We start from the raw sequence: 11,658 nt of genomic DNA, 5'->3' as shown, positions 1-11,658 counted from the left end.
CCAAATTGTTCCAATGAAGATTGCCTCTTTTTTGTCATTCGCAAAAATACGTCCGCTATTGAAGACAGGGACTTGTCAAATGTTATAATGAAGAGGGTAATGAACAGGGCAACAAAACTTAGACAACTTATTCAATAAATAATCAATACAGCTTACTTAATCAATAAAATTCTTCCAATGAAGATTTTTTTTTTTTTTTTTTTTGCATACGTAAGAATGCATCCTCCTTTGAAGAGAGGGAACACAGAAATTCTTTCTTTTGCACCTGACTTGTCAAATGTCATAATTAAATTTCGTAGCGCTCTCACTGCGTCGTTAGCTTCAGTGGGACTTAGTGGCTTAGTGGATTGTTTTCGTTGTTTCGCATTCATCTTTTGTCTCGTGTTGATATTTATTCGTTACATTGGGGTGCGTTTTATGTTTGGGCTTCTAGATTGTTTTCGTAATAACGAGGATTTCATTATATCGAGGTTCTCTTCCATACATTTTACCGTAACTTTGGCCGGGCTGAATAATATCGTTCCGTTTTTCCGAGGACCGTTATACTGAGAGGTTCGTTAAATCCAGGTTCCATTGTAATAGTTTCTAGCAAAGCACTCGTGTTTGTATAATAAAAAGGGTTAGCGGAATCGTACAACAAACTTCCTTTCAATCAGCTGCCGCCAGGTTTAAGTGGCTACATTATTACAATTCACGGTACCTGAAATTAGATAGATATTTTACGATGTAAGAATTACTGTACCTGAAACGTAGCATGTTGTGACAGAAAATGCCGAAAACAAAAACCCAGAAAACAAGTAAGAACATACTTGTGTTGAAAGTTGTTATAGTTTGATATAAATAATGCTTTCTTAGTGGACTGTGTATGTCACACTTGGCCAGAAATAAGGGGGAAAACGGTATTTACCGAGTATTTCTATTCATACAGTTTCTCGAAGTGTCAATTTTAAAAATGGAACAATACTGTATTTCTAAGTTATAAATCAAAACGTAAAGTAAATTGAAACAAAACGAGCAACTAGAAGACTAGGTACTGCAAACTTTGCTGGTTTCAAAGACAAACATGGTTCGAGTTTTCGAGGGCAAAATTATATGAAAATGACCTGAAAATTGCTTCGAGATAACGAGGGGTTCGAGTTGGTGAGGATTCGTGTCACCGGGAGTAAAATTACAGTAAATGTATGACGGAAATCCAGGGGAAATCGATTTTGGTTCGAGTTAGCGGGAGTCGACTGTATTTAAAAAGTCTCTTGTACGAAAATGCACCTGAAGTCAAGCATAAAACATAAAAAGCATAGCAACAGCCATAATTACTTCCAAACCAAATATAGTTTATTAAAAACGCAATTGCAGAGTACAAACTCATGAAAGTATACAGTCTATGTTGCATTTATATTAAATAAAAATGTAAAACTCTTAAAAATGATTTCGTAATTCTATCGATATGCCTATTTCTCTTCCTTGTTCTTATGTAACAAATGCACACAATTGGCTTATTCTGAAGCCCTGCCTGTAAGGAGGTATGGCATTGCTAATGGTTAGTTTATCTCTTGGTGAGTTTACTGGTAATATTTCAGCCGACAAACTGTAACGTGTAAATTGTACTAACCTTCTGATTCTAATCGGTACATGTAAGGATAAACTTGAATGAAACTCAAAAAAGGGCAGTAAAAAATTTTAACTATCACTACAGCTTTTACAGTAACCACACCCTAAGGAAAATATTTTATTACTGCCTGCACATTGTTTACAATGCCTGGAAACATTTCCACAAGGAGCAAGATAACTAAAACAAATTTCTTTTTTCAAAAAACCTGTAACGTCCAGGACGCCAGTATAATCTACGCACACAACTTTTCGAAGACTGAGCCATTTTATGGCAGAAATTGATCTTTTTATGTTTAGAAATTTACACATGTTCCGTTTTCGGATGCTTTGCTATAAAACAAATATATACAAATAAATATTGCAAAATAAATGACAATATAAATAAAACCGTGCAAGGCTTCTCTCAATCAACAGTCCGGCCTTCAAAAGCATAGTATAAAACGTAGAGTGCATTGTAAGGTTCATATGTTCATTGTGAACTTCTACAACAGAATACTGTACAACTTATCCATCTGAAGTCTTCCTGTTTTGCAAGAAACAGGGAAGAAAATAACAAGAGTCAAGGTACAATCATACTGCCATCCTGTTACATAGGTTCTCCAATAAAACAATTCCAACGCCAACATGCCAGAAAAAAACTTTGCTCCTTTTCTTTTCTATCTTAATTTTTACGTTATTGAAGCTTCAACTGTGTCAAAAAGTCCAAACTCTACGACGGAAATGATCAAATTTAACTAATTATCTAATTCCTAAAAATGCCCATAAAAAGTTCAATTAAGGATTGGCTTAATTTCGAAACGATTATATTATGAATGTCCTTCGCAGTGTTAAGAAATTATGTGCGATGTGACAAGTAAAACTGTACACACTCGATTGAAACGTACCTTGTCCCGTAAAAAGTGTGAACGACAAACCTAATGAAATTATGGGATGATCTACCTAGCATGCACCTATTTCGTGTTTTTTAATAGAAGATTCCTTAAGACGAGGAATGCAAATAAGCTCATAGGTGAAACTCTTCCCAAAAAGCTGTTGGTTCCTATCCTTCATAATTTATACCTTCTACCTTGACAACGTTTTTTCAATCGAGTGTATATTAATGTGGCTAGGAAAGAGAATTTGGAGGAACATTTACCAAACTCCGATATTACATGTGATATTCAACCAGATTCTGCGGAGAAAAAAGTGGAAACTTTGCCACGTTGCTGTGGCAACGTCAATCATTTACGTCTCGAAATACTCAGGGCCCGGTTGTTCGAAAGCTGATTAACGCTAATCCCCTATTAAACGTTAACAGAAGTTTTCATCTCGCTCGTCAAAAATGTTTTTAAGAGCTGCTTTTAAGCTGAAGGTAAAGAAAGTCTAAATCAAAACTGAAGGGGAAAATATTTTGGAAAATTGCTTATTGATTAGTATTTAAGCTCGAATCAAACTTCACGTTCACCCAGGGTTTGCTTAATCAGGCTTTGAACAACTGCGCCCAGAACAATTATGTGATACGAAGCGTATTTAAAGAAGTGATTACGACTTGAATTTCTCCAGCTGTGGATCCGAATGCGCCAATACAAACACCAAATCTGTTTGTTGGAGCTCAAAGTGATACGGCGGTGAGCAGATCACGTATCGCTTGGATGACGGGATACCAACTTGTATTTTGTGACTGTCTCGGAACCGATACAGACCCAGGCAAATCATGGATGAGGTCCGCAAAGCGTGCAAAAACATATCGCCAAACTTGCCTCCATCCTGGAAAACGAAATGAAATTTGCGTCAAAACAATGAAAAAGGCGGAACAAAGTACACAAAAATAATAAATTGTGGTTCACCAGTGGAAAATACAACAACAACAAAAATAATAAATAAAATAAAGAAAGAATAGAAAGAATTAAAAAATTTTCAAATACTTGTGAAATGTTCGTGGCTAGTCTGATGCGGCGTTTCACAAGTATTTGACAATTTTTCAATTCGTTATTGTATAAATTTCAATTTGTGTACGTGCGGTAGGGAATCCTTTTATGCAGTATAGCCCATTCCCCCCCAGCCCCCTTACCGTTAGGGGTTCTGTCATTGAAAGGGTTGTAACTTATAAGCTCTTAGGTGTCTATATCTCTGAAGATCTTTCATGGAACGTACACATAGAGCATGTAGTCAAAAAGGCCAACAAGTGTTTGTGCGCACTGCGCGCGCTTAAGAAGAGTGGCCTCAACATCATGCAGCGAGTGCAATTGTACCGTAGCATTGTACGATCTGTACTAGAATATGCCTGCCCTGTTTGGGCAGCCCTGCCAAAGTACTAAGACGACGTTATAGAATCTGTACAAAAAAGGGCCCTACGCATCTTTCTGTCGAACTGTCACTATGACGATGCCCTAATTCAATCTGGCATCACTGCCCTTTCCAAGAGAAGGGAGGAAGCTTGCACAAATGTTATTAAGCGTGATTGTCTGTCGTCTCCTGTCCTCAATTTAAAAGGGAAAATAGACGATAATGATATCGAAGTTTTAGCACACTTGAACGTTATTTCTACTTTTCAAACTAACATTTAGAATTTTGACACTATTTCCAACAATTTGACGTCAATTTGTTGTCGGAGTAGAGGTTCCCTTTCAAGGCTTACCCCATACTGTGCTAGTGGTCCATCAAACAACGATATTTGCACAATTTTGCATCGACTCCTGGTGTCTGCGGTTTGTTCAGAATCCAGTCCTCCCTTCAGTCCATCACCTTCGGCAATGTGTTCTTCCAAAAACTGGTTGACCCCACCGGTTACCAGATTCCGAACCAAGGTCAAAATGTCTGGGTTGAAGTATGTCTATGATGGAAAAACAGAAATCCATCCAAAATTTAACAACCATTCTTCTAGCAGTTAAGCTAAAATGGGATTTCAGAAGTTTCCCAGGGAACAGAGGAAAAATGCCAGGAATGTAAAATCAGGTATAACCGTAATTACTGGACAGAGAAAACTAGTATTAAAGGAATAGTAATAAGAAGATCAGCTCAAAGATCTCACTTATCAATAATATAATTTACAATTATTCAAGCGCGCGTTGTATATGGGATGATAGATAGCCAACGAGGCGCGTAACGCCTAGTTGGTTATAATCATCTCATATCCAACAAGCATGAGTGCAATAATTGTTTTATTAAAAACAATCAAGAGATATTGCTAGATCTTGCTGATTTCGCTTTGCAAGAACAACCCGAAGACGATGTAATGGTCTCTATATCTCGGGCATGGTATAATTGCTCATATATCATGGCCGCTAAGCCAATCAAATCCCATAAATTGCACTACACAATTCAATAGAGCTGCAAGTACTGTTTAACCTTCAGTTATCAATGTGTACTCACCGCACTCATAAGCGAGTCCAGCATGGACACTGTGAAGGCGGTTCCACAAGCAAATGGCTGAGTCAGATAAAGCTCTTGGTCTTCGTCATCAACGTCGTCAATATCCAAGTACTGCACATTCTGGTCAAAGGCTGAACACAAATGCAATAGAAATAACTAAGACTGTTCGTAGCCCCCTATTTTACCCCGTGGAGCTTAGTTTGGGAGATGGAGATCGTGGGGACTGTTTCTCAAAACGGCCAAAGGGTTTACATCTACGAGGAATATTTTTGGCGCAAGCTAGACCAACGTTTCTCTCAGGCTTATACCATTGCCATTACTGGTGTTCTTTAAATTTATGTGATAGACGAGAGAAACATGTTCTAGCCTTAGTTAAGAAGGTACTGAAGAACATTTGCCCACAATTTTTTTGTTAATTATTTTAATCTCAATAAGGATTGCATCGAAAGGACTACTAGACAGAGCAACCACATTAGACTATCGAGAGTTAAATTAGAGTTAACAAAAAAGGTATTTTCCTACCATGACAGCATGGTTTTCAATCAAAATTTGTAGTTTTATAGATTTTTAATAGTTTTGTATTTCTATCATTTTGATGTGTGTGATCTTTTTAGAATTTCTTGAATTTTTAACATTGTAATTAGGGCTTCCGTTGGTAACAGTAATTTTGTTTTTATAATTACTGAAAGAATTACCCTGTTTTAAATAAAAGTATCTTCTTCTTCTTTTTGAATTACATGCCTAAGTGAAGTAAACAGTGCATCAGTGACAGCATAGCTTCAAAGTGGCCTATTGTTGTAGTGCCGGATGGTGTAACTCACCCACTTCCGTGATGATAGGAATATTGCATCCATATGCCGATCCCCTTCTCTCAACCACTGGTCCTTCACTAAAGTCAAGCCCGGTAGTAAAAGCATTGCGTGTACTTTCACTCAACATTCCAACTGCATCATCAAACGACATGGCTTTCAAGTTTAATGACGCCAAAATCGATTCCTTGTCGGCAAGCTTCGGGTCGTCAGCTTTGCTGGCGGTTGAAGGCGAAAGGAAAACGACCATGTCCGCTAGATTGGCATTTACAGCTCGGAGATCTGCTCGGCAGAACGGAGAGCCCTGTGACATGTAAGACAAATAAAAGATTTAGCAGTGAGCAGTGACAGGCATCAATAACGTAATGCCTAACAACTTCACACTTGATATATCTCAAAATCAAGTACAGTTACTGCATATGTTGCACGTCGAAATCCGTGCCATAGCACTCTGTTGTCAAACAAGACGTCTAATATGAAAATTCAACAGAATTCAATACATTAAAAAAAACTTACAGGTAGCACATACACGTCTTCAAAATTACACAGTTGATGCCACTGAAAAGAAAACAATGTGAACGTTTTAGACACAGGCAAATAATAATAATAATAATAATAATAATAATAATAATAATAATAATAATAATAATAATAATAATGATAATAATAATAAATCAACCATATTTATACAGGATTGCTGCATCAGTTTTAGGAAGAAAACTGCTATCAATGCAGGTCCTGTAAACATCAAGAGCATTCTTTTGGCTGCTATTTCACAATGGAAATCCTTGGAACAGACGTATTCCATATTAAGACTGAAGAAATACACCTTTTTCTCTTATATATTTTAATGTAAATGGTTAAATTAAACTTTATACACAAGCCCATCAGCTTTGCCGATATTGCTAACTGGTATTGTTTATCATGTGGAAATAATTCTAGAGAAAATGCCAAAATTGAAATCTTTAATATCACTACATTTTGTTCATCTTGAACCGAAACAACAACAGTGATCATAATTTATATGAGCAAGTTGACCAAATTTGTGAATTATTTTTGAACATATGCGCTTGGAGACAAATCCCCATCAAATTATACACTGTCATCTTAACTTAAAAGTCCCACTGGCGTCTAAACAAGACTAACGGTAACATTCACCGCTTTGCTTCAATTCTGTTCATTTGCGCAAATATCAGTACACAGGGAAGAGTGTAGGTTGTTGGAAAAAAATGTTCAGATTCTCCCTACTTCCTAACACGAAATGGCTAAAGGAAACAATAGTATTCATTTATTAGATCGCTGAACTGGAATGAACTGAAAAGGAGCATTCTGATTGGCTCCCTGAGAGGTCTGAATTTTCTTATGATGGACCACTTGCTAAGATGGACCACTTGCAACACAACTTACGTTCGAAAGGAACAAAGTGTTTCAATTTTGACAAAAACAAAGCAAAATGTTTCAAATGAAGCTTATGAGGTAGGAACTGTTCAAACCATCATGCCAGCTGAGCATTGAAAAGTCCTTCTTGCACTTGCTTGCTTTTTCTCGCACTTCTTGAACATAAAAAGATTCACGCGGAATAGAAAGCCACAAGCGGGAAAGCCTAGCCGGTCCGTCTGGGGAAAATATTGGTCTTGTCCGTTGTTTGTTTTTGTTTTTGTTTCTTTTCTTTTTGCGGACCTCGCCCTAGTTCACTAGCACGTAAATTCGGGTAACCTATTAAGCAAAACTCACGAGTTTCAAAAGAAAGTAAGTATAAAACGGTGCATTATACCTCTCTTTCCATGTAATCCTTGTTTCCAAGAAAAACAATCTTCTTTAGTTCTGTTTGTAGCAGATTGCTGGCTCTTAATGGTATGACCTGTAAAGAAATGATTAGTATCAGAGAAAACCTCACTCCCAGTGACCTAAAACGTTACAACACATGCATAAACATTTGTCCTGAGAATAAAAAGGGGGAAGCTGACGAACAAAACAGACATGCTACGACATAAAACCACAAAACTGTTACCCCTTTGGCAAAATTAGTGAACAGTGTGTCTCTGTAAACAGTGCAAGGGAAGCAGAACATAAATTTCACAAATTCTCATAAATTTCCCACTGTGGAAAAATACGACATGTACAAGAAAGTAGGCAGAGAGAAAGCCCATACTCATTAATCTGGTGGCCACATATGGTAATGACATGCTGGAGTGTCAAGAATCAAGAACCTTCCAACTTGCGCTTAAACTCGCAGTTTTTAAGAAACATTTTGCGGGTGAAATGCTTACCCAGGCTGATGAAGTAAGGTTCAATAACAACTAAAACGCGATTTTACCCCCTTTTGTCAGGGGTGATAACCTCTCTGGACGGGACACGACATCGTTTTGTTCAGTATTTAATTATTTATTCATTTTACTTTCTTAATACTGCAGAATACAACTTACCAATGGTCTCAATCCCAGCAAAGGTGAATCTTTTTCATTGAAAATGCAAACAAGAATGTGGTGCGAGAATGTTATCTTCATGGCTTCCTCACGTGTCTACCGAAAAAGAAGAGATAGAAAATGTTATTGTAACAACAACACTTTATTAAAACCTTCAGTTACAAGCTGGTTATATACCTACCCGCAAATAGCTGAAGCTAGTCGAAGCGGCTAAATACAAATAAATTTGGTGTTTACAAATTGACTAAAATAAAAGTTAAATAAGTAGTAAACAATTAAGTGACGCAAAAAGGATTCGCTAACTGATAGAAATTAAAGGATTGTTCCAAATTTACAAGCTTTTCGTTTTTTCAAGAATTGAAGAAGGTGTAAGGTCAGCATTTTCTTTTTTTTTTTAATGTTGATTAGTATTTCATGTATTTGTATTAGTATTTCATGTATTTGTATTTGTAGCAATCTAGATACCCAACCAATTCGTCCTCAGTCTTTCGCCCTTCCGGAGGCCAGAAAGAGGAGAGAGCGTCGGAACAGGTTCAGGGTTAATTTCAGAAATCAGGATCCACAAGATAATTTCCACAGTACATGCATGATGGATCTTTGGGGGAAAACAGAAGAATCTTAGTTGATTAATGGTTATTTTCCAAATGAAACTGAATTGTCCACAAGCAAAAATCATTTCAATTTCCTGACTTTTCATTAAACGTGATGAGGAATTTATAATCCCGCCAACCAATTCACAATATTTGTTGATTTTCCCAAGAGCCAGCAAAAACTTCATATACTGCTAAGGTGCTGTCTATCTGAGATCACCGAGACTTGACAGAAAGGTAGCAGAATGAACAGACAAGTTAATATTATCAAGACTGTGAACATGCCGGGGTAATGATGATGATGATGATGATGATGATGATGATGATGATGATGATGATGATGATGATGATAGCTGGTTTTGATCATTTTTGGTAGGATTAAGGATTATTTTCACATCGTTTGACTCGCCATGACATACCAACAACTGATCTTCAAAGCTTGTCGGTTCACACCAGTAGAATGTCCCTGAGATGTCGAAACAAATGTTCTTTTCATTTGCAAGTGACTGCTGTTCTTTCAAGCTATAATGTGACAAAACAACCCTTAACTTTTATGTGGACGTAATAAGTTTCTACTTCATTCATAAAGTAACGTAGGAAATTTTTTCGTTTATTCATGAAATTACAGGAACCTGCTCTCAACTTATCAAAGCGCATGCTCACTAAAAGCTGCTTGATAATACAGAAATGGTTTTGTGCTTGTTGTTGATGCTATTGAGTTTTTTAGTCTGTTCTTCTTGTTCCCTTGCGAATAATGAATTATTGATTGTGGTTTGGGGGTCGTTATATACTGCTCTGTTGAAAGGTCAGGGAAAGTGGTCTAGTCACATCCACTGGTAATGGATGCACTGGATGGTAAAAGCAACAAAACACTTTAGCGTGGTTTTCAATTGAGTGTCGTCTAACCAAACTAGAAACACCAGTCATCGTTCAAACAGGTTTGGCCGAGAAACGAAAATTTAACCACTAAGTACGGACGAACAACATTCTTAGGCCTCGAATCTCATCCAATTGAGTAAAGTTCCTTCACTACATGTAAATCTGGTGCAGGGCAACCTGCACCGTTTGTAAGGTCTCAAATTATTGGTTGGAAGAACAAAAGAACGAACAACAGAACAATGCTCATACAGTAGCCTCTAGTGAAAACAGAGTTTTAGAAAAGGTGTAGGCCTTCTATCTTGTGCTGAAGGTCTTACTTTGGGAAAAGTCAATTCTATAAAAAAAAAACGTAGTGGAGAAGTGGGTCCAGCAATTTTCAAGAACCGTACCCATGAACCTGACAAACTTCAAAGAATTTTCATGAGAGCAGCTTTTCTCAACATTTTACGAAAACAATAAGGAATTGCATAAATAATGATGCCAACGGAAACTTACGCTTTAAGCTTGTTCAGAACTTTGTAGGTGCCTTGTTTATATTCTCCATCACTTCTTGGAGCTAAAGGAAACTGCAGTTTGGCACCCACTGTTTTGACTGGTAAAAAAACAAACAAGGATTTCATTAGAGAATGAAAAACCAGCCAACAGTACAGAGAAAGGCATTGAATGCTGATAATTACATGAGCGCTGCATGAAAGGGAAGAAATATTGTCGTGATAATCAGCAACAAAAGATGATAAAGCCATTGCGTTTACCAGAAATGTAAACAATTTATCCACTCATGGTTATTATAAGAGGGTTTTTCGTTTGATCTTGAGGTATGGTTTCTAAGTGTTCCTTTTGTTTAATCTGTCAATTGTAATAAGATCAAAGCAAAGCCATGTTCACTTTCGCACCAATGAACACCATAATAAAGAAAATTGTTCGAATGACCAATTTTCTGGAAACAGAAAGTCCAACACAGATTTGTTTGGAAAATATTCTCGGGCAACTGATCGAAACCAACCAAAAGTAACACACGTCTGTTTCCATTCCACAAGCCAATCAAATTGCTATTTTTCAATTTATTAGGTGCTTAGTTTTGTTTGCATGCAATACCTTCAAGGTCAAACAAAGATTGCTCTATTTGTAAAGTGCCCAAATAATTACTTATCACCGAGTTTAGACACTTTGACAATGCAATCCAACCCCTCTTAAGCCAGGGAAGCTATTCACTAGAGGTCTCAAATAGAGCGATTTGACCAACAAAAAAAGCTGGGATCCTGGGCAAACAGTTAAAAAGAGAACAAACTACTTTCGAGCCAAAGTCAGATACAGAGGAATTCAAAGGAACAAATGACCTCACATAAACACCAATACCTCTGATAGACCTGGAATCTGATAACTTACCAAGCCCATATTTTAATCATATTCATGTTTCATTGGCTGGTGGTAATTTTTAGTGAAAGGGTGGTTATAAATAAAGATTTTAAAATTTAGCTTTCAATATCAATAAAATCATATCTCTGCTTCAGAAATTGCGCATATACAACTTTAAGCACTGGTAAGCTAACAGGGCCTTATTCGAGCACGGTGTTTATTCGAGAAAATACAGCCTTTGCACTTCCTTATTATCTGCCCCTGGCTCAGTCTTTGAGCATGAAACACAAGCAGTCCAAGATTTTCTAACATAAAATATCAATGATAAGTTACTATTAAGGTCGCTCTCCATTTGTTAGAACGGTTGAGCAATAGGACAGTTTGCAGTTTGCAAACAAAATTTAAATCGGTGCACTACACAATTATGATTGCAAAGCGTCTCCCTCATTTCAGAAACAAAAATGCTTTTCTAGAATTTATTGTCGTGTTTCATTGCCTGAAAAAAGCACATAGTCGTAGCTTCTCGGCTCCTTCACGCTCACTAAAAAAACCTACAAGATCATTTGCAATTGCGTGTTTTTATGCCAAAAACGGATTAAACAAGATATTACCAAGTCACGGTACGAAAATGTTTCCATT

At 37.0% G+C, this 11,658-nt stretch overlaps 1 protein-coding gene across 2 annotated transcripts in view; it reads right to left on the bottom strand.

Moving 5' to 3' along the window:
* Nucleotides 1-11,398, bottom strand: part of LOC146450301 (calcium-activated potassium channel slowpoke-like) — a 161,333-nt gene extending 149,935 nt beyond the window's left edge. Inside the window, exons 1-9 of one of the 2 annotated variants that reach the window (XR_014860317.1) lie at nucleotides 10,159-11,398; nucleotides 9,204-9,306; nucleotides 8,195-8,290; nucleotides 7,543-7,629; nucleotides 6,285-6,326; nucleotides 5,781-6,072; nucleotides 4,960-5,090; nucleotides 4,226-4,420; nucleotides 2,248-3,354 (exon numbers count right to left, since the gene is read on the bottom strand). Coding sequence is in view for 1 of the 2 variants with exons in the window: in XM_085100458.1 (XP_084956584.1) it covers nucleotides 3,130-3,354; nucleotides 4,226-4,420; nucleotides 4,960-5,090; nucleotides 5,781-6,072; nucleotides 6,285-6,326; nucleotides 7,543-7,629; nucleotides 8,195-8,290; nucleotides 9,204-9,306; nucleotides 10,159-10,406 (1,419 nt within the window). In the remaining variant the exon portion in view is untranslated. Of the gene's footprint in view, nucleotides 1-1,310; nucleotides 3,355-4,225; nucleotides 4,421-4,959; nucleotides 5,091-5,780; nucleotides 6,073-6,284; nucleotides 6,327-7,542; nucleotides 7,630-8,194; nucleotides 8,291-9,203; nucleotides 9,307-10,158 lie in introns of those variants that run through there. The other variant, XM_085100458.1, reaches the window with a different exon arrangement.
* Between the last annotated feature and the right edge of the window lie 260 nt (nucleotides 11,399-11,658).

Source organism: Pavona decussata, unplaced genomic scaffold (genome assembly GCF_977016875.1).
Source record: "Pavona decussata unplaced genomic scaffold, jaPavDecu1.1 SCAFFOLD_468, whole genome shotgun sequence".
Taxonomy (NCBI): Eukaryota; Metazoa; Cnidaria; class Anthozoa; order Scleractinia; family Agariciidae; genus Pavona; species Pavona decussata.
The sequence above is the reverse complement of the archived record's forward strand: the minus strand, read 5'-3'. Positions and strand labels throughout refer to the sequence as shown.